Source organism: Gymnoscopelus braueri (genome assembly GCF_963280865.1).
Source record: "Gymnoscopelus braueri genome assembly, chromosome: 24".
NCBI lineage: Eukaryota > Metazoa > Chordata > Actinopteri > Myctophiformes > Myctophidae > Gymnoscopelus > Gymnoscopelus braueri.
In genome coordinates this window covers 11,085,273-11,109,651 of record NC_137626.1, presented here as the reverse complement: position 1 = coordinate 11,109,651, position 24,379 = coordinate 11,085,273, and the positions used below count along the sequence as shown (strand labels likewise).

At 40.8% G+C, this 24,379-nt stretch overlaps 1 protein-coding gene across 1 annotated transcript in view; it reads right to left on the bottom strand.

Annotated features, from left to right (window-relative positions):
- Positions 1–22,095, bottom strand: part of LOC308080294 (inactive dipeptidyl peptidase 10-like) — a gene marked incomplete at both ends in the record, with an annotated part of 115,615 nt that extends 93,520 nt beyond the window's left edge. Inside the window, 2 exons of the mRNA XM_080422090.1 lie at positions 19,498–19,582; positions 22,016–22,095. Of these exons, the coding sequence (XP_080278216.1) occupies positions 19,498–19,582; positions 22,016–22,095 (165 nt within the window). The remainder of the gene's footprint in view (positions 1–19,497; positions 19,583–22,015) is intronic.
- Positions 22,096–24,379: the final 2,284 nt, after the last annotated feature.

The following is a 24,379-nucleotide window of genomic DNA, read 5'->3' as shown; positions in this document are numbered from 1 at the left end:
TATCATATGGGGACGCCCCAAAATCATTTGGGGACCCCCCTGGGGGTACCGACCCCTTGCTGTACAGTAATTAGCTGTGATGGATAAGGAGCAGGCAAACAAGTTCAGCAAAACAATATTAAAACAATGAACTGAGTGATGTTTCATTCAGGACCATTTTAGTGTCTTTGCATTAAGCCCTTGCTGTTAGGTGGAAACCTTGTATTTCAAAAAGGTTTTCCTTTTTTTTTAATTATTATTTGAAAATAGTGAAAATAGCCGACCTACAAGTTCACAACGTGTTGCCGTGCGACGCGTTGTCAACTTGTAGGTCGACTATTTTCACTCCTTTTGTGGGACAATCTCTGACGAAGTATATGTGTTGACCTGGCATCCTATAGTTTGTATAGTTTCAACGTACATTGAAATGTTTAGACTGATGCCATAGGTTATTGGTTTACCTATGATCCTAGATTACTGAGGCACTACACTATCTAGACTCTAATTGATGTATTAGTGTTTACCTTGCTTATTGTAACTCGCTCTGGGATTGAGAGCGTCTGCTAAATGCCTAAATTGTAAATTGTAAGCAGGGCGTTATTCTGCGAAAAAACATACAAAGTTATATGGAGATATGAGGTTTCTGCCCGACAGAGACGATGTGCTCCATGTGCGTGAGTGCGTGCGTGCGTGCGTGCGTGCATGCCTGCGTGCGTGCGTGCGTGCGTGCGTGCGTGCGTGCGTGCGTGCGTGCGTGCGTGCGTGCGTGCGTGCGTGCGTGCGTGCGTGCGTTGTTATTAATCCGCACTGTAAATTCTACTTCACTACTACTTAATAAGCCCAATATGTCCACATCCATTAGGAGATAAAAGGCTTACAAACCACTATGCTACCATTTCATCTCTCTCTCTCTCTCTCTCTCTTGTTTCTCTCTCTCGTTCCTCTCAATATTTCCATCTCCCTCGTGCTATTTCTCTCAGTGATGGAGTGAAGTAAAATTATCAATACCACAATGTAGAAATACTCTGTTACAAGGAAATGTCTGGTATTCAAAATGTACTTGAGTAAAAGTACAAAAGTATTGGCATTAAAATAATACCTACTAATGTAGGGTAAGTGATATGTTTTGGTGTGTTTTTGTTAAAAGGTTAAAGCACTATATTCTGATATTATCATTGCTATAGAGTGTTTGTCTGTCTCTCCAGCTCTTTAATAAACAGAAAATACAGTACATTTTCAGGTAGGTGACAACATTTCAGCCAAGCAGGAGAGAGTACCCATTTATCAGCTTCATATTTTTTATAGCGCTCCAGTTCCAATTTTGTCTGCAAATGTTGTTGTGTCATCACTTCCCATTTCACTTGTTTAATCTGCATCCTGTCTGAGTTCTCTATCCTGATTGGATAGAATTGGTATCCCGACCTTAAAAAGCATTTTCTGTTTATCAAAGAGCTGGAGAGACATGGAGACTCCCGTTACTGATCAAACACTCTATAGCAATGAGTACTATCAGAATATAGAGCTATTTAACACTTATTTTAACCAAAGACAATCACTTGCAGCACTCTACCTTTAAGTGTTTAATGTATGTTTTGTAATAATAGTCTGCAGTAACTGCAGTACTTTCTGTTTGAGCCGAACGCGAAGGAAAATGAAAGCCTGGGTCCCGAGGCTACTGCAGTGCTGCAGTAATCTGCAGTAACTAACTCAAGTTTTCCCATAACTGTAGTGGAGTGAAAGTACAATATTCTGAGATGTAGCGGAGTAGAAGCAAACATATTGACAATAAGTGAAAATACCTAATAATTGTATTTTTTTAAGTACAGTACTTGAGTACATGTACTTTCCAGCCGTGCTTCCTCTCCCTCTCTCGTTCACTCTTCTGAGAGCTGACCCCCGAATCTCCAGTCAAAATGATTGACAGCATGGAATTCATAGAAAGCGCATTCCTTTTGAACAAACAGCACATATTTGACAGCCAGGGTCCTTGGAGAACGTACAAGCCCGTCTGTAAGCCTTTTCTACTGCGGCCCCTCTGGAGAACGTTATGAACCGTATGAACCGTGTGAACCCAGATAGTGCCTGCTTTTACTTATATACAGTATATATTGTAGCGTTTGCGATCCCTCACAGCTGACTCACTAACGCAGGAAATAAAGGGAGGAGACATTGACTGACGCTTTTACCGGAGAACCGGGTTTCATTGCCCTTTTAAGACAGGCTAGAACTGGGTTGGGAGGATGGCGAAAAACAAAAAAAACAGGCTGCTCTGTCTGTCTAGGCTGAGTCTCTCCACACACTGTGTAACAATAGTCTCTCTGCCACTTCCTTGTTCTTCTTCGCGGGCTTTCTTCTTCACCAACCACCTTTCCCCATTGTTTTAACCCATACACGGGCAACTTAATGCGGCCCGCAGGTTAATATTCGGAAATATAGTGGCCCTCTTCATCATCAAAGTTGCCCACCCCTGTTTTAACACCTTCTCAGCCTGACCTAAACTACATACCTGAACTAGGCACCTCTCTTCCCCCCATCAAACCCCCCCACAAGTCTCTGTCATTATTCCTGCAGGGTCGCTACAATATATTCTTATCTAAATCTACATATTGGCTGGATCAGAACTCCTAAATATGCAGTGGTTCTCAAACTTTTGTCAAGGACCCTCCAAATTATGTATTTGGCTTGCGGACCCCCATCGGAAAACGTTTTGTGCCAGGGACCCCCCATACAAGATTCGTGTTCAAAATGTTATCAAGATTGTTTTGGAAATTTGCTTCCCATTGATTATCCCTTTCATAGTGTTGCAGTGTCGTGCCAGTGTCGAAATATGAACAGGAATTAACAGGACATGTTACGCAAACCCTCACAGAACCAAGCAATGAAAATCTATGTATGGTAGGCTATATGAACACACACGTGGCTGAGCCCACTGCATTATGGAGTTTGATAAATAATAATGATCAAACGCCTTCGAATTACAAGTAACTTAGCAACAGCCGGGATGATGGAGAGTGTCTTGAGAGCCGAGAGGAGAGAGGCAGACAACGTGGGAGAGAGACACTGAAAGAGAGACTAGAATGGAAGGAAGGAACTTGCAATGGGCCTGGTCTACAAGATACACTACACCACAAAGACACCCATGCACATGTCAAACTACTTCACAAACGTCAATGAAGTCCACAATCACAACACCAGAGGTAGCTCCACTAATAACGTCCAACCCAGATTTGGCTCTAACAAGGGGTTACATTCGTTCTACTGCTATATGCCACAAAACCACTCTAAAAGAGCACCTACAGGTGGCTGCAATTCAAAACTGGCCCCTGTAAAAGTCAAAACCGGAACTGTTTACTATAGGCTACATACATACATACATGCCAGGTTCGTCGTTTGTTGACCTGGCATCCTATAGTTTGTATAGTTTCAACGTACAGATCATTAATTTTTTTATATTATTCTGCTTAGACTGATGATAGGTTCTTGGTTTACCTATGATCCTAGATTACTAGATGACTATTTCTATGCCTTTTGATGTATTACCTGGTGCTTACCTTGCTTACTGTATCGCTTTGGATTATGAGCGACTGCTAAATGCCTAAATTGTAAATCGTAAATTGCAGGGAAGGAAGAAAGAAAGAGAGAAAGAGAGAAAGAGAGAAAGAGAGAAAGAGAGAAAGAAAAAGAGCAAGAAAGAAAGCATTGAAAGTAGGCCGGTACCACATAGGTTAATGTGTCTTTCTTTAACCTTTGCTCACCACTGTAGAGCGAGCGTGGCGGCTGCAGCACGATTGATGTTCATGAGGTTACATGTCCTACTCATGCTGCAGTGTCCGTGTGGGAGGAGCCACAACCACTTGTTACTGTGCTGTTGGTCACCGGCAGTGTTGCCATGTCTGCTTATTACAGTATAGGAGACTTTGGGGCTTGTTTTTCTGTAAAGTCATTTGTAAATATAGGTGGTTGCTGTTTTTTGGGCTTGTTTCTAAAGTGTATAGTTGCTTATTTGGGCTTGCTTTAATATGTTAATATGTATTTGTCCCTAACCCCAGTCTGAAAATGTTTTGTGCCAGGGAGCACCGTACCAGATTTGTGTTGTTAGAATGTTTAAAACAAATCTACCAGATATTCCACATTTTATTTCAAGATTTTTTGAAAATAGCAGACAAGACTAGATCGGCTATTTTCAAACAGCCGATATACAGTAAGTACGGTAAGGTTTAAAGTGATCATGTGGCCTATTGTCGCCTCTTTGGGGCTTGTTTTCTAAGACCTGGTTGCTTATTTCTCTCACAGAGTCTGGCAATGCTGCTTGTTACTGCTGTTGGTCAACAGGGCAGCTCCACACCAGAGCAGATGAGGGTACCTTGTTCAAGGACACCTCAGCGTTGCTCGTTGACAGAGTTTTTAAAATTAATTGATTTTTTTTTTACATAATGGGTCAACAACATTGTTGTTAAACCACTTTCAACCAGGAGTGCCTCGCGGTCTATCTCTACACTTTACAATATAGGCATTTAGCAGAGTGACTTACAATAAGCAAGTTATTCACCAAATGCAGAGAGACAGGTAAACCAATTACCTAGTCTAAACTATATACTATCAAAATACTAATCTGTACATACATACAAAAAAAACGTTTTAAATTAAAAAGGTAATCATTATATTGTCGAAATTTGTCAATAACTTTTCCAAAATAGTCCAGAAATAGTGAAAATAGCAGATCTACAAGCTCAGATAGGGGGGCTCCAAGGAAAAAACGGTTGGGAACCACACACACACACACACACACACACACACACACACACACACACACACACACACACACACACACACACACACACACACACACACACACACACACACACACACACACACACACACACACACACACACACACACACACACACACACACACACGGTTGAAAGTGGTTGAGTGGAACATTTTTGCATATCGGTGTAAATTAATGCCCATGATCATACAAGAGTGTCACACTGAAGTATAGCAGATCTACAAGCTTGTGAGCTTGTAGATCTGCTATTTTCACAATTCAATTTCTTTTTAAAGCAGATAATAAAAAAAGGATCAGGTGTTGGACATACAAGGTTTCCACCCGACAGCCATGATAATATGGTCTCTTTCGGGTGGAAAAACCTCATATGTCCAAAACCGTTACTTTTCAGGATTCAAATTGAAAAGCATCGAAAGTAGCAGATCCACAAGCTCGAAACGAGCTTGTAGATCTGCTGCTTTTGATGCTTTTGTGTGACGCTGTAGTGTGATCAAGTATAGGGCGTTAATTTATGAAAAAACACAAAAAGTTAAAATATGGAGATGAGAGGTTTCTGGCTGACAGTGATGATAATATGGTGGATATATTGTCGGTGGAGGATTGTGTGGGATTAATCCATTCAATCCGGGAACACATCTGTGTCATTTTTAGATTTCTTTGGGCTATTCAAAAAATAGCAGATCTACAAGCTCATAGCGCAGCTTGTAGATCTGCCATTTAAAAAAAATAGTGAACATTTTGTGCAAATCTTAATATATATATTTTTAAAGCCAACATTTGTAACTCAAATCTTTGCTTCTGGGGGATTCTACAAATGTCTTCTAAATCTTTACAAGTTTTTCTTTTTAAACTTAAGTTGCTATATATATCAGTGGCTCTCAAACTTTTTCATGTCAAGGACCCCCAAAATGACATGTATTTGGCCGCGGACCCCCATCTCAAAATATGTTGTGTTCGCTTTAAAAATAATATATTCAAATAAGATTTGCACAATGTTTCAAGATTTTTCAAAAATAGCAGATCTACAAGCTGGTAGCGCGGCACTCGGTGCCGCGCTACCAGCTTGTATATCTGCTATTTTTGAATAGCCCAAAGTATAAAATAATGGTTAAAGTGGTTGAAATCTAAAATGACAGATGCTTTCCCCGGGCTTAATGGATTAAGCTGTACCGGCACGTCTCTTCCTCCAGAGTGAGGAGTCTGCCAGCAGCCTACAGTATAAAGCACCGCTTTACATAATTTGCCAGTAATAATAATGAAGGTTCCTTTTCTTTCATTCTGTCTCATCCTTTGACTTCACTGTACAAATCAGCTACTAAACACAACATAATGGACATTTACAGAAAGGTATTTTTCCTAAAATATGTAACTATATATAATTAAAAAAATACAATAAATATATATGTTTTAACCCATAATTACCCTCTATACCAGTAGTCATCAGCCACTGCGGGGTAGTGTGTGGTGTTTACCTGCAGAAACCAAGTGCCCTCGTCATATTTTCAGCGGTGTAAAGTAACTAAGTACATTTACTCAAGTACTGTACTTAAGTCAAATGTTTAGGTATTTTTACTTTACTGGAGTATTTCCAATTGTCTATACCTTTACTTCTACTCCACTACATCTCAGAGGCAAATGTGCTTTTACTCCACTACAATTATTTGAAAACTTTAGCTACTAATTACTTCTCAGATATAAATTATGATATTATAAAACATACATTAACCCCTTTAGCCCTATTTTATACCTCGGCTATTTGAAAATAGCAGATCAAGCTCACAACGTGTCTCATAGCGACGTTGTGAGCTTGTAGATCTGCTATTTTCTAATATTTTAGTACTTTTGGTACTTTAAGTATATTTTGATGCCAATACTTTTGCACTTTTACTCAAGTACATTTTGAATTCTGGACTTTTACTTGTAACAGAGTATTTCTATATTGCAGTATTGGTACTTTTACTTAAGTAAAACATTTGAGTACTTTTTCCACCACTGAACGATACAGGCCGAGCAGTGAGTATTAAATGTATGTCTCGTTCCAGGTGGTCCCCAGCTAAATGATGGAGAGTTGGTAACCAAATGGACACTTATAGATACAGTAGATCTTTAACTCTTGAGAGTGTAAAATGAATCATTTTACGCTCTCTAGAGTTAAAGGTAGGGTAAGTGATTTGCTTTGGTTACAATAAGTGTTAAATAGCTCTATATTCTGATAGTACTCATTGCTATGGAGAGTTTGTTCAGTATTAGGAGTCTCCTTGTCTCTCCAGCTCTTTATTAAACCGAAAATGCATTTTCGTTTCAGTTTCAGTTTCATTTCCAAATGTATCCAACCAGGACAGAGAACTCAATCAGGATACAGATTAAACAAGTGAAATTGGAAGTGATGACACTAAGAAATGAGGAGACAAAATTGGAACTGGAACACTATACAAATGAAGCTTATAAATTGGTACTTTCTCCTGATTGGCTGAGATTTTGACACCTACCGAAAAATGTATTTTCTGTTTATTAAAGAGCTGGAGAGACGGGGAGACATCTGTTACTGAACAAACACTCTATAGCAATGATTACTACCAGAATATAGTATTTTAACCTTTTAACAAAATACTTTTTGTTTTAACCAAAAAATATCACTTACCCTACCTTTAAATTATTGTTAAATATCTGCATTAGGCTACTTAATTAAAGAATTCATCATTGTTTGCCTGTTATCTCTCCTATGGTACCACATCAATACAGCATGGAATTGTGGACAAAATTGTTTCTTGGGTCTGAGACTCGTCTTAATCTCATCAAATGGTGGTCCATGGCTCAAATGCCGAATAAATAATGGACCTTGACATGAAAAGGGTTGAAAACCATTGCTATAGACAAGGACTAAGTAGACACAGGTGAACTCAACAGACAATCAACATGGGAATAGGCTAGGGGACTGAGACACACAGGTGTAAACACTGGGAATCACAGGGACTGGTTAGACAAGAGTCAGGTATGGATAATGTCACATTCAATTTAAACATCATATTGCACATTATCTACAAGGAGACTGCATTTAAAGGCTAGTTTATATGTAAACCTTATTGCTCAAAGTCATACCATGAGGGAACCATTGTTTGATGGCAATTTAAAATAATGTCACAGCCGAACCCACACAGACCAGGGTGGTCAGCGCGCGCGCGCACACACACACACACACACACACACACACACACACACACACACACACACACACACACACACACACACACACACACACACACACACACACACACACACACACACACACACACACACACACACGCGCGCGCGCGATGTGTAAACAGACTCACTGGAAACAGTTTCTATCCCTTTTATAAATATATATATATATATACAGTCGATCGATTTCAAACGACTACATATCAAAAAACTATTAATTCAAATCTATTAATTTATAACTATAAATAAGAGAGTGAACAATGACAACATGTGAAACCAAATGGACCCTTCATTGATTGTATTGGCCATTGGTTCTCAAAGTGGGGTCCGGGGACCCCCAGGGGTCCTTGGGGGGGGGGTACCAGGGGCGTCCCCAGCAAAATTGGTTAATATAGCGTCACAATCATTGTAACCACTTTAACCATATACTTTGGCTATTCAAAAAATAGCAGATCTACAACCACAAAAAATATTTTTAGAGACAGGGGGTCCGCAGCCAAAAAAAAAAACATCATTTTGGGGGTGCTTGACATGAAAAAGTTGGAGAACCACTGATATAGGCTACACTCTTGGAGTTAGACCCAGCATGAGAAAGAAAATGAATGTAAAAGCAGCGATGTTGGGTGAAAGGAGGTAGCCTAAAAACAACAGACATGCTTCTTCCACCTTTGCATCCCTGGCTGTTGGCTGGTACTCGATGTGATGATGGTGATGAGACACGCCCGCTGTTTGGTTCATCTCTCTCTCCTCTGGTTTCCACCGAATTATATTAACGCTCCTTTAACGCTCCTTTTTACGCACCGGCGGTGACTGGCTTCACGGCAATAGAATGACTGACTGTATGGAACACAAGGCGTGCATGTCTTCAGGGTAACACGTGGAGGTGGTGATAGTGAGTGATGTAGGCTACAGTCTACACTACAGAAGGAGGTTCTCCTCCACGGCTCTGTTAGAAGTTTATCCGCCTTCTCTAAGCAGAGGCAGTTAGGATACAGCACTGTTTCCCAAACAGTGGGTCGGGACCCATGTTTGGGTCGTGGACCAATTTTTATGGGTCGCAAGTAATTATTCCCCTTTTTTATGTCTTCCATTAATACATATATATATCAAAAGATTTAAACATAAATAAATAAATGAATTCCAACATATTTCAGAAGTATTTAATGAATTAAATGAATCAAAACATTTCCATACATAAATAAAACAACGTTTAAGAAGTACACTAGTGAAAATAGCAGATCTAGAAGCTCAATAGTTTGGGTCCCAGGCAATTTCTCTTTTGGGTCTTGAGCTATAAAGTTTGGGAACACCCCATGGCACAAATATTCAGTGATGGGAGTAGGCTATCGTATTTTTTTATTTAGGGTAAGTGATATATTTTGGTTAAAACTAAACGTTTTGTATTAAAAGGTTAAAGCACTATATTCTGATACTAATGTGTTTTTTCTCTCCAGCCCTTTAATAAACAGAAAATACAGTATATTTTCAGGTAGCCTAGGTGACAACATTTCAGCCAATCAGGAGAGAGTTTATCAGCTTCATTTTTATAGCGTTCCAGTTCCAATTTGTTCAGCTCATTTCTTTGTGTCATCAATTCCAATTTCACTTGTTTAATCTATATCCTGACTGCATGAGTTCTCTATCCTGATTGGATACAATTGGTATCCTGACCTGAAAATGCATTTAAAGAGCTGGAGAGACATGGAGACTCCTGTTACTGAACAAACACTCTTTAGCAATGAGTACTATCAGAATATAGAGCTATTTAACACTTATTTTGACCATCGAAAATAACGTACCCTACCTTGAAGAAAAAGTATCAATACCCTATTGAAGAAATAGTCTGTTAGTTACGTGAAGTACAAGTTCGGTATTCATGATTTACTTGAGTAAAAGTACAAAAGTATTGGCATCAAAATGTACTCCCAACAAGCCCTACAAGCCCACAACACTTCACTTGTGAGCTTGTAGATCGTCTATTTTCAAATTGCCAAAGTAGGTCTGAAGTGGTTTTGTAATAATAATCAAAATATACAAAGTATAACTAAAGTTTTCAAATAAGTATAGTGGAGTAAAAGTACAATATTTGCCTTTGAGTTGTAGTGGTGTAGTGGAGTAGAAGTCAAAATAATGGAAAATTGAAAGTAGGCTACTCCAGTAAATACCTCAAAATTGTACTTAAGTGAATGTACTTAGTTACTTTCCACCACTGCAAATATCAATATGGAGCCTATTACATTACATTACATTACAGTCATTTAGCAGACGCTTTTATCCAAAGCGACTTACAATAAGTGCATTCAACATAGGTAGGGAACGAAAACTACTAATCACCAGAAGTCTTAAGTGCATTTTCTGCAAAAACAAGCAACCAAGAGTATACCTAGCGCTAAGGTAAAAGTGCAATATATATCAGCTACCTATTTCCTTAAACAGATGAGACAAAATAGCTAAATCAAATGAGCAAGAGCTAAAACAAATAATTGTATCGACTACACAAGATCCAATAAAACAATACAACAATAAAACAAGCGTTCGTACAACTAGTTAACAACAAGTAGGTCAGGCAAAGATGAAGGGTAGTGTTTCCTGAAGAGGTGGGTTTTCAGCCTATGTTGCAAGATGTACCATAGATGGCCAAAATATGCTTGAAGTAGCCTATGTTTAGAGACAAGCATGTTTGAACATGGCTATATTTTATATTAGGACCCTGTTGGTGATATTATGATCACAACTTATTTGGCTTAACTTTTAGCTAACAAAAACCCAAACAACATTTTCTGTCAGAAATAGTACATCCACATAGGAAAGCTTAGCTTGGGACAAACGTTTGAAAGTGAATGACAGCAGTATTTAAATGTCATGCATTCACTTGGTATAAAACCTTTGGGACAAATCGCAGCACATTTTTTCAAATGTCTCTCTCTCTCTCTCTCTCTCTCTCTCTCTCTCTCTCTCAGAGCAGACAGACATTCAAATGGTTGTAAAAGCAGGATGTTAGGATGGCTGCCAAGCACTCCCACTCCCAGACTGTTCCCCCCCCCCCGACTCCACACACACACACACACACACGCACACGCACACACACACACACACACACACACACACACACACACACACACACACACATTTCCTATAACACGTACAGTATTGCATAAGCTCACTTGTCAGGAGATGTTCAGTTTGCTTCATGTATATTTAGCAGTGAATGAGGGAGTGTGTATAATAGGCTACAGACAGTTATCTGTGAGACTTTGCCTGTTGCTTAAGACACATTGATTGGCTGAATGGAGATGCATGCACAGTGGCACACTGGTTTGCAGTGGTGTAAAGTAACTAAGTATATTTACTGAAGTAAGTGCAATGTTGAGGTTTTTTTTTTGCTTTACTTGAGTATTTCCAATTTTCAGTACTTTTACTTCTACTCCACTTTACATATCAGAGGCAAATTTTGTACTTTTACTCCACTACAATTATTTGAAAACCTTAGTCACTAGTTACTTTGTAGATTTTGATTATTATTACAAAACATACATTAACCACTTCAGCTCTATATACATTTCGGCCATTTGAAAATAGCCGATCTACAAGCTCACGATGCGTCGCATGGCGACGCAGTTGTAAAGTTGTACAATAATGCTAAAAGGATAACACTTTCCATTGTGGTCCTATGCATTCAATTCATCAAAACATATAGAGACAAAACCACAACAAATAATCAATGCTAGGAGCAGTATAAATATATTCACAGAAAAACATTGGGGGGGGGGGGTCATTTCTTTTGACAAGCTCGACCAGTGGTTCTCAAACGTTTTTGTGCCAAGGACCCCCAAATTGATATGTATGTGGCCACGCCGCAGACCCCCACCTGAACATAATGTTGTGCCAGGGATCCCCATAAGTTTTGTAAGATTTGTGTTAAAAATCGCCCTTTAAAAAAAAAATAAGATTTCAAGATTTGCACACATTTTCAAGATTGTTCAAAAATAGCAGATATATGATATACAAGCTCATAGCGGGGCACTCGGTGCGGCGCTATGAGCTTGGTGGTACATCTTGCAACATAGGCTCCATATTAATATTTGCAGTGGTGGAAAGTAATAAGTACATTTACTTAAATACAATTTTGGGTTTAGAGTTGCAACTCTGATTAAAATGAACACCAAGGATTTTACAGTGTAGATTGGGGTCCAAGACAAAAAGAAAAAGAGAAAATAGCGAATGGGGGTCCATGGCCTCCAAATGGGACCCCCTGAAATTAAAAAGGCAAGGCAAGGCTAGTTTATTTGTATAGCAGCACATTTCAACAACAAGGCAATTCAATGTGCTTTACATTAAAAGGTCTAGTTCACCCCCAAAAAGACTTTTTTCCTTATTGGCTTAGGAATGCGACAAAAAAATATTTTTTCCCCATGAATTCAAGTCTCCATGGGGTGAATCGATAGAAAAAAAGTATTTTTTGGGGTGAACTATATCCCTTTAAGCAAAGGAAACACTAAAAGGTTGAGAATCACTGCAGTAGCACGTTCTGTGTTTCCCTGACCTCATGAATATGAATGTATATTGTGTGGGATGTTATATGTATCATGGGTCTCGTGATTAATTGATCGATTCCAGCACAAAGCAGAGGAGAATCTTTCAAAATGGACATTCAGCTCTAATGAGGCGTGCGTGATGAGATGATATATTTATAGAATGCAGGTGTCAGAGCAGTTAGCGGCACACAGCAACAAGGATCATGGAAACATGGGAAAGACACATGCTTTTTTTTTTTTTGATTGATTGAATACTTTCAGTGGTGGAAAAAGTACTCAAATGTTTTACTTAAGTAAAAGTATCAATACTGCAATGTAGAAGTATACTCTGCTACAAGTAAAAGTCCGGAATTCAATATTTACTTGAGTGAAAGTACAAAAGTATTGGTATCAAAATGTACTTAAAGTACCAAAAGTAAAAGTACTAAAATGTTTGAAAATAGCAGATCTACAAGCTCACAACGTGTTGCAACGTGACGCGTTGTGAGCTTGTAGATCTGCTACTTTTGCTACCTTTGAATTAGAATCCTGAAAAGTAACGTTTTTTGTACATATGAGGTTTCCACCTGACAGAGACGATATATGAATGCATACATTCTATGAATAAAACATGATAAACAACATGACATTCCTGTGGTCTCATGTGTTTATTGTAAGCAATGACTTTCTCTCTGTGGTGAAATAATTTGAATGAATAGTCCGTCCATCCCTTCCAGTTCGCCCCGTACACCTTTTATTAGTCATGATAAACCAGTGGTTCTCAAACTGTGGGTCGTGACCCCCCCAGTGGGGTCCCGAAATGATTTTGGGGGCGTGAGGGGTCCCCAGATGATTAGCTTAATGTGCAACATTGTTTTCTCAATCAACTGTAAACAAACCGACATACAGTATAAGTGTATATGTTACAGGGAAAATGGCATTCCAGGGAAATTGAAAGGGGTACGCTTGTTTTCATGCCCCTCATGCAATTCTGTAGAATCAACGCTAGAGGGCAATGCAAGCCAGACATGAGCCCCACACCACACACGCACGCATGCACAAACCAGCACGCACACACGCATGCGCACACGCGCGCGTGTACACACACATACACACACACACACACACATACACACACACACACACACACACACACACACACACACACACACACACACACTCCAGGGGGCGGGCCTGGCGGGCTATGTTAGTGCAGTGAGTGGCACTTGGGGCAAACGCAGTCCCCACACAACATCATTTACGATTCTGTGCCTATCGGTACATAACTCGGACGGCGCTTAAGTCGACTAGCAGACCATCGGCCGGTCGTCGCGGGCACTCGCGCCTGGAGGCGCTCGGGCGCGACTCCTCGGCCTCAAGGTCTGCTAAGTCGGAGCGCCTTCCGTCATGGTCCAAAACTATACTTTATCAGCGAAAAAAAAGTAGTCCGCGGTTGTTTGAAAAAGTAATGTCCCAAGCTGGAGTCAAACCCCGGCTCCCAGTGGTAGTGGGTGGGGAGTCCAATGATTATCGAAGTGCGCCACTGAGGCTTGTACTAGTGGTGCAAAGTAACAAAGTAGATTTACTCAAGTACAATTTTGAGGTATTCGTACTTTACTTGAGTATTTCTCTCATATTATCCATTTTATTTTCAGCGTTCCCCTAGCGTAGCTTCCTGGTTAGTATGTTGTTGTTGTGGTCGTCGTCCTCGCATCAAAGCCCCGCCTCGCAGCACCGCCCCGTGCCTATAAAACAAGCGCTCCCCTGTCAATTTCCCTGGAATGCCATTTTCCCTGTGACATATATACAGGGTATCTGCACATTTCTAAAGTGACAATTTAAGGACTTTTAAGGCCTCTAAAATGAAAAAATTAAATAAAATATAAATACAAAATGAGACCATCAGGAGAAATCAACAAACTATGCTATAAATAGTTTTCAAACATTGGCCAAATTGTCAAATATATACGTAATACAGAAGCAAAAAGTGTGAGCATGCACTGTAGATCGGCTATTTTCACTATATTTGTATCTGTGGAACAGAGTCAAACTAAATTAACCTGACACCGTCAAATGGAAGAAGCTTGCGACACACATTTGTTTCACAGCCTACTTCCCATCTGAGACTTCGGTCGCAGAATCGATGACAGACAGTTTTTCTTTTTTTCAAGCTACTAGGCAGCTGATTGGATGATCCCGCCCCTAGCAGCCGCTGATTGGTTCGAACACGCAGTGTTCGGGCATGCTTACTCCCTGCGCAATCCCAGACCTCCCTGAAATCAAATGCAAATGAGATTTCCGGAGGGAGGGGGTTTACCAGGCTAAAACTAAATGTAATGCCTCAACTCCTACAATTCCATGTGCTTGGCAGGGTGGGGGGTCCCCAGAGTTCAAATATGATAATTTTGGGGGGTCCCCATGCAGTTCAAATATAATTATCTTGGGGTGGGGGGGGGGGGGGGGGGGGGTCACGGTCTGAAAAGTTTGCGAACCACTGAGCTACATGGACAAAGACACCAAAAGAGGTAAAGGATATAACGGGCCCCCAGGGGACCTGAGTTTGGAACAGCTAGTCCAGTGGTGGGTGATATATCCTTATACATGATATGAATAACAATATGGATTCATGTGTACTCTTTCAGATGCTATACTGTATGTTTACTCTGTGTGCAGATGAGTACTGTAGGTAAGACAGATAGACAGACAGACAGACAGACATGCAGAGAGGGACAGATGGACATTTGGGCAATAAAATGCATTCTGTTTCATGGCTATATGGTGTGTGTGTGTGTGTGTGTGTGTGTGTGTGTGTGTGTGTGTGTGTGTGTGTGTGTGTGTGTGTGTGTGTGTGTGTGTGTGTGTGTGTGTGTGTGTGTGTGTGTGTGTGTGTGTGTGCGCGTGCGTGCGTGCGTGCGCGCATCGTGTTTTGTTAACAAGGAACCAAGCGCAAGTGCACCTCCAAAATGATTCCCCTGGTTTCAAATTGGTTTAGTTTGGTATAATCGTTTTGTATTTTTTTAATATAATAATCGTCGTTTGGTATAAAAAGTCCATCTTTTATTCTAACTTGTAGCGCGACTAGCGAGACAAAACTAATTGATTCGCGTAATGTTGGGGAACAAAAACAATGCGATGCCAACCTGAAAACCCACCACCAGAACAATTATTTTTTTGTCTTCCTTTTTTCTAAACCGGATCACACAGGCTCAGTTGTAGAATGAATACCAGGCTTTCCTCCGTGGTGGTAAAACCTCCTGGTGACACGAGGTTAAGTAGGAGGTGAAGACAGACTGATGGCAGAGCGTAGAACTGGATCATCCATAGCCTGTGGCCGGTTGAATTCTGCCGCAGTTACGCTCTTAACGGTTAACTCCTCTTTACTGTCGAGTCGATGTTGGCTTCCCATCTGAGGTCCCTGGAGATGGTGACTGTGTGTAGCCTGGTAAACCCTCCCTCCGGAAATCTCATTTCCATTTGATTTCAGGAGTGAGTCTGGCCTGATCCGCCTTTCTGCAATATTGGCTGTGCTGGAGTTGGGCGGGAGTAATACCGTTGACTGACAACCCCTTCAGCCAATGATAATTTTTCCCCTTCAGCCAATCAGCAGTTCACCAGTCTTAATGTGACGCCACGGGACTTTTGAGACAGCCATACCCAAAATGGGTTGCCTTTTTCGGATACAATGGTGTCACTGCCTGCCCCTACCGGTTCTCTAAATTTTTATTTTTAAATAGGCTTTGTCATGATTAATTGACCACATATATGAAGTTAAACAACTAAATTCTATCCAAACGATATCTTATAAGTAAATTCCGTGCCTCAAAATAGAAGTTAGAGAGCTTTTTGAAGTAAAAAAATAGCGGAGAATTGGCCGCACAAGAAAAAGATGGCTGCCGTTCGTGTTTTGGGCTCACTCGAACTCGCCACCTGATTGGCCAATGTAAGCTGTCAATCACAGAACAATGAGCGACGACGCTGATAGGCTCGGCCGTTTGGCATACACAGCCAATATTGCAGAAAGGCGGATCAGGCCAGACTCACTCCAGGAATCAAATAGAAATGAGATTTCCGGAGGGAGGGTTTACCAGGCTAGACTGTGTGTGTGTGTGTGTGTGTTTATTTGAGTGCGTGTGTGTGTGTGTGTGTGTGGGTGGGGGGTTTGCTGGGCGTGTTGACGTTCTTTATTGTGGCGTAACAGTGATGGAGTTCATGTCTGCTGGGACATGTTATGTGTGCTACCTGCAATTGGGTCGCTTGTGGGTGAGGTTAGCCTTGTTAAAATCAGCGCCGAATGGCCATGTATAGCCTAGAATGTCCATGCAGGCCTTGGGGAGGAAGGTAAACACCACACCAATGACAAAATAAAGGAAGCTAATTCACACGGAGAATGAAATTGGTTTGTGGCAGATGAAAAAACATGATTGCGAGAAGGTACATTTGCGGGGGGGAAATGCTATAGGGAGCGAGTGTGCATATACTCCCCTTTTCCCGAGGCACACCAGTGGGCCTGAATGCTTTCCACGAGTCCCTCTTGTGTTTCATTCACTCGGGGACAGGACCAGACCAGGGCTCCCTTGACAAGAATGTATGAATAATGTGTGTAATATATTACGAAGAACCCAGTGTAATGCCCATCTCTATTTTGGGCATGTCAGTATAGCCTACATGAAAATGTTCAGATATTGTCCAAAATGTTCCCCGAATTTCCGATCCACATGTCCCATATATGTGTGGTTTAAAAAAATGATTTTTATTAAACAAGCCATGCAACTTCCTCACCGGCAGGACCCATGCATGCACGTTGAGTTATGGGGATAGCGCTTAATTTGTTCCTCGTTAATTTAGCGAGGTAATGCTTCAAAAAGAAATGAACCAAACAAAAAACACGGTTTTGGTGCGGAGTGGCTCTTTAAGTGAGCGAGTGTGTGTCTTTCTCATATAGGTCATTCTACTGGGATCACCAACCAGAGACAAAAGGAAAAAGCAAGCAGAGCTACAGAGGCAGATGACCATGGTGTAGTTTTGGTGGTACGAGCTTGTGCGCATGTGTGTGGAAAGTAACTGGAGGGAAGATGAACATGTTGTCAGTGGTGTAAAGTAACTAAGTACATGTGCTCAAGTACTGTACTTAAGTACAATTTTGAGATGTTTGTACTTTACTTGAGTATTTCCAATTTTCTGTTATTTTACTTCTACACCACTACATCTCAGAGGCAGATATTGTACTTTTACTCCACTACATTTATTTGAAAACTTCAGCTAGTTACTTTGTAGATTTTGATTATTATTACAAAATATACATTGAAAATATCCTATCTACAAGCTCACAATGCGTCGCGATGCGACGCATTGTGAGCTTAGAGATCTGCTATTTTCAAAGGATTTTTATACATTTGAAAACTTGTGAAATGGGACATTCTGCATAATGAGTACTTTCTACTTTTGGGACTTAATTCAAGTACATTTTGATACCAATACTTTTGTACTTTTACTCAAGTAAAATTTTAATTCCGGAGTAGTATTTGCAGTATTGATACTTTCACTTAAGTAAAAGATGTGAGTACTTTTTACACCACTAGTGCGTACGTGCGTGCGTATATGTCTGTATGTGTATGTGTGTGTGTCTGTGTGTGTGTGTGTGTGTGTAAGTTGGTATTTCCAACCGTCGCAAGATGCATAATCTGTATCTCTCAGCAGGGCCTCCCCTTTAATTAAAACCCCAGCGCTTTAAATGTGAGCAGAGCCCGCTGCTCGCTGCTCTGATGAACCACGCGCTCACAAAGCTGACATTTTGCTGTGTCACACACGGCTAAACGCCACAGCAGGGCGGTGCTAACATTTCAGAACAATTACGTTTAGTTCAGGAGTTACGGGGGTATATACCAGCGTGGACAGCTCCCGTACGGGTCATGTCACGATGGCATACAGAAACATTTAGTTGCTGTCGGGCAGAAACCTTTTATCTCGGTAGTCGGTATGTTATACTTTTTGTGTTTTTTTTTGTAAATCAACAGCCCTAATTGATTATACTGCAGCTTCACTCGAAAGTATCAAAACGCGGCGCGAGCTTGTGGATTACAAGACAAATCGATCCACAGGCTCACAACGTGTTGCGATTCGATGCGCTGTGAGCTTGTAGATTGACTATTTTCAAATTCAAAAGTTTGTCAATTTTTATATATTTTTTTACTTCGTTTTTTCTTTTGCAACGGACCATTCATAATGAGTATGTGGAGGCAGGGAGGCGTGCTCTAGGTGCGGTCTGTGGGTGGGGTGACAGTTCCGTCTCTGCCAGCTCACAGGCGCACCTGCAGCACATATGACGAACATTTTTCATCATAGTTTTAGTCGATGAAATCAACACTGGTCCCCAATATCTATGTTCTCACACAGCAATAATAAAAGCATTGTTTTGGTGAAATCTCCCTAACTGAAAATGATCCTGTTACATGAACAAAAGATCTAAGAATGCATCACATACAGTATGTCATCACATTGTCATGCGTTATTTATTATTTTCTCCAAAACACTGATGGAACAGTGTTTTGGATGGTCCTGGAACAGTCAAATTAAACTAGAATTAAAGCGGCAATCAGTAACTTTTTAATCAAATGTTATCTAAACCAACCTTAGAGTACTGAAGGACACCTACTAGTTGACAAGAGGTATAGCAAGACATTCGAAGGACCTTTCTAAACAAGCTCTTCGTTATACATGTGCTTTCTGACCCTAAAACCAAAAATAGCATGGCGAAGCAGCATTTAGTTTTTATGCACCACATATCTGGAACAAACTGCAGGTCTATACTGCCACTCTCATTTCTTTTAAAACACAAATAAAGACCTCTGTTTGCTGCTGAAGGGCCAATTCACTTAGTTGTCATCCAACATGGTTTTAAAGATGACATTTGTCTAATCATTTGTACACAGAGTAAAACTATCACTGCAGGATTTAACTGTGTACTAATGTCTACTACCTGTGCATGTGCCTCAGATCCGTTTGGTCCTTCCAACCTGAGAGACACCGCTGAGCCTGGAGAAAGCGCCGGTGGACAGCTCTCCCACGTGGGTTGTCTCTTCATCGTACCGCTCGATGCCACTGAGAAACATACATGAAGAGAGACCAATAGCCATGAGATAAATGTCCGGCGTTGGCAAGCAACCAATACTTTTTTCCAGGCTTTCTTCACAATATTTGCTTTCGATTTTCGTTTCAATCATAAGTTAACTCGAAACAACATTTCTTAGACATTTTAAGTGTGCCTGCAGTGTTCGAGAGGTAGGGTCAAATAAATGATTAAAAGGTGTGGGGGGGGGGGTTGCAATTTGATTTTATCAATGGATTCCTTTTACCCATAAACGGTGGGTGGGCAGAGTTTCGGGTCTCTACGACCACTTCCTGGTAAAACGGAGTGGGTACACAAACACAGCGATGTTCTTTTGGATACGTTACCTCCAGCAGGTAGGATGCTTTAACGCTTTAAAGGGATATTTCACTTTCAAAAAAACTTTTGGTCATTTTATCGTCTACTCAGGCCTTTGTCAACCCCCCAGACAGTTTTTAAGTCGCTTGATTCAGTATTTAGATATTTGATATTCAGTTTAACAGACACGCCCCCTTCCTATACAAACCCATTGTAACTTCAAACTTCATTTTAACCATGTTAGATTCATCAAACATACCCGTCCTTGGTTCTGGTGACTCACCCTGCCCTCCTAATGCGTGAGGGGGCCGTGTTTTTCCGATAATTTTTTTCATTTTTTTTTTTTTTTTTTTTATTGTATTTTTTTTTTTCATTTTCCAAAAAAAATATTAAAAATAAATGAGAAAAGTAATTGAAAAAACACGGCCCCCTCGCGTATTAGGGGGGCGGTATGAGTCACCAGAACCAAGGACGGGTGTTTTTGATGAATCTTTCACTAGGCGAAGAAACACACCTTTATGGAAAGTTTAAAGTTTTATTGAATGAATAAAATGTAATGGAGGGAGGGGAAGAGGGTTCCGGGGAGGGCCGCCGACCCTGGAGTCTTTGGGGAGGAGGTCGTTAGCGTAGTCAGCACAGTACACGTGGACGGCCGATGGCGTAGTCAGCACGGCACTCATGGACCGATACCCCCAGCAGGAACCTGAGAACTGGGAGAGAGAGAAGGAGGGAGAGAGACGGGGAGGGACGTCAGAAGGAGAAAAGGGAGTGGTGGAAAGCACAACCTGTGGAGGTGAAAAGGGGTGGTGGAGGGATGCTGAAGACGTTATGAGCTTGAGTACGGATGTACGAAAGCGAATAAGGGGCTTCTGGGTAGTTCTGACAAGGTATAAATAGCGCCAGGTAGATTGGTGAGTGGGCGGAGTAAGTTGTGTGCAGCCTGCGGTACGAGGGATGAGACAAGAAAGACATTAGGGGTGGGTAGCAGGCACAGGGTTAAAGATTGGAAATGTATTGGGAGAGTAGTAGTTGGAAGAGAAGATATGTGGGCTGGTGGAGGCGGTGTTCTTCTGGGCAGGCGCGGCCCGGCCAGGTAGATTGGTGAGTGGGCGGAGTAAGTTGTGTTTCGCCGCCTCCTGAACATCTATTGTTCCAACGCCATAACATGGTTAAAATGGATAAGTTACAATGGGTTTGTATAGGAGGGGGCGTGTCTGATTAAATGAATATCAAATATCTAAATACTGAATCAAGCAACTTATAAACTGTCTGGGGGGTTCACAACGACCTGAGTAGATGATAAAATGACCAAATGTTTTTTTGAAAGTGAAATATCCCTTTAACACATTGACCGCCAGAGGTTAATCTCATAATGTACTCACCAGTGCCAACGTTTTATTGTTGTTTTTAGTTTTTTTCACGTCGCCATAGACCTCGTTAAAATCCTTAAGATTGAGCTGTGCACTGTTTGTATACATCGCGGAGATCTCCCTGCGTCTACCAGTGAAAACCACGTGTCAAACGGAGCCGCCATGTTGTAGTTAGAACGGTTTATGTTAAACAGTGATCAGCGAGGAGAAAAACTACAAACGAGAAAATGGCGTTTTAGTGTGCGCTTTAGAATGGAGGCCGACGGGATCGGCAAAACGTGATCCCGAATAATTCCGTTTCCGGTGGTGTTACAATGAAATGTGCCGTATAGAAAATTGAAAAACGTTTTTTTTTCGAAAAAAAGGAAAAAGCACCACAGCCCGTAGGCTACGGGATCGGCGCTTTACGGTTGGATTTATCGGCCCGTAGGCGACGGGCCTGGCGGTGGTAGTGTTAAGACCGGGAACGTATCTGTGTGTCATTTTTAGATTTATTTGGCTATTCAAAAATAGCAGATCTACAAGCTCATAGCGCGGCACTCTGTGCGTGTGTAAAAGTACAATATTTGCCTCTGAGATGTAGTGGAGTAAAAGTATTGAAAATGGGAAATACTCCAGTAAACTGAAAATTCCTCAAACGTATACCTAAACTTAAGTACAGTACTTAAGTACATTTACTTAGTTACTTTACACCACTGCACACACCCCCTTTAAGGCAAGCCAAGTACTGTATGATACCTCTCTGTCGGCGTGGTGATGGACTTCAGGGTCATGACGAGGACATTGGGAGAGCTGTGGTGATGTTGAAATGGCACCATCACTCTCCACTGCCTGAGACAAGAGTGAATGAAATACCCTAGCCTGGGCCTTCGCTTGTTGGCACAAACCAACCGTCCTTAGCAAAGGAACACTACGTAACTTCACCTACATTTCAAGTGACAATGAACCAAGAAAAACCACAGAGTAAATTATCTTCACACACAAGGTAAGTATTCTTCATGTTTTTAGCGACACAACTCTTTGTATGGACAATGTACAGTTTCAGTCACAATGCAAACTCCCCTGACAAGTGGTATGTTCCAATTACATTCCTCACCCTATAAAAAGAGCTCTGCAGACTCTTTTAAGCTTTGGACTGTTGAAAGCTCTGTTGAATCAATAAATGTGTATGTTCCGACCAACTATTGTCTGTGTGTCGTTTGTAACCTGAATGAATATGAAATGAAATATGTAAAATGCAAACTGGGTCAAAACAGTCAAACAAGATCAGTGTTGCCAGATTCTGTGAGAGAAACAAGCATCCAGGTCTAGGAAAACCAGCCCAAAAGAAGCGACTATGGGCCAAAATGAGCACTTTAACATATACATCAGCTATTTGAAAATAGCAGATCTACAAGCTCACAACGCGTTGTGAGCTTGTAGATCGGCTATTTTCAAATTAAAATCTTGCGGGGAAATTATAATAAGCAGATCTGGCAACCCTGGTCAAGATATGAAAACAAACTCCCTGAATACCCATAGCATTCAAAATGTTCGGTGCTAACCATGAGGCTGTAACAAAAGGTAATGGTGAGATCTGTAACAAACTGTGATGGTGAATATGCTGCAACATAACATAATGGTAGAGTAGAATAATGAGAAAGCGTATGATCAGAAAATAATAAATATGTATAATCAGGAAAAATAAAACAATATTGAACATGTGAGGCTGAAAATACATAAGTGGGAAAGGCAGTCTCTGTCTTAACTACAATCATTCTAAACCTGCTGTTCTGCATACAGCCAGCCAGTTGAAGAAATTGCAGATTGAGGCTTTTAAAGGATCTACACCATGAATTTAAAAATATATATTTAATATTTAATATCATATTGTTTATGTCTCTCAAACGTTTTTCGAAAGGTTTGAGCCTAAATCAAGCCTCAGATATACTTATTCCAACTAACTTCTCTCTGGCTTATAAAGCACTTTCACCGGCAATACCACATTGTCCTGATTTGCACGTGGCGCTATTGAGCCAGTTTGTATCCATGTTATCTCCTGGTTCTGTGTGGAAAAAGAAAAAAAAGAAAGAAAAAAAAAATCAAAAAAATTGGAACTGAAAAACTTTTATAAATTTTTTTTAACATAAAACACCAGATATGCTGTGAAAGCCTGAGTGCTCAAACTGGAGTATTTTTTGGGATATAAGAGAGGTAGGGGAGACCAAAAACACACAAAAAAGAAGGAAAAGTTCAAATTCATGGTGTAGTCCCTTTAAACCTTTGCTTCCTTCACATCTCCAACCATTATGGTTTCTATGGAATATGCCTCTGAACATGTATTGTGTTCCTAGTTTGACCAATTCAAATACTGTTCTCTTAAAACAACTTGATATTATTACTGTAGGGCTCGACTGTACCAGCCATATGGGTTAGTTAGGGTTATGATACTTGGTTGTACGCCATGTGCACACCGAAAATAGCTGTTCTACAAGCTCACAAAAGCTTGTAGATCGGCTATCTTCGGTGTGCGCAACCAAGTATAAATCATTCTTTAGAGAAAGTCAAGAGAAGGACCTGTTGGAATTCAAATGACTGAAAACAGCCGTGGCGACTGAGAATTTGAATCTATGAAGGGGTCTGTGGGGTTCGTGGCAGTGGTTCATTCATTTTGTCGGCATATAAATGGTAAATGGTGCATTTATATAGCGCTTTTATCCAAAGCGCTTCACATAGATTGTGCATTACATTCACACACACATTCATACACCGATGGCGGAGGAAACCATGCAAGGCACCAACCTGCTCATCGGGAGCTTTAGGGGTTAGTGTCTTGCTCAAGGACACTAACTCTGGCGGGCGTTGTTTCGGGGAGAAAAATACTTGACATGTACATTTATTGAAGAGAGGTGATTTTTTTCAGAGGATTTAAATACACCAGGGACCTTAAGCATTAGTGACTCGATAAATTGACATTGTTGTCACAGGATGCGAGGCTCAGAGTGAGTAGCCTATGTATGGATGTATGCATTTGTAGTGTTCCACAGTGTTGCCATGGATGTCTGCGTATTATAAGCGACTTTGGGCTTGTTTTTCTGTTAAATCGCTTGTAGATATTGGTAG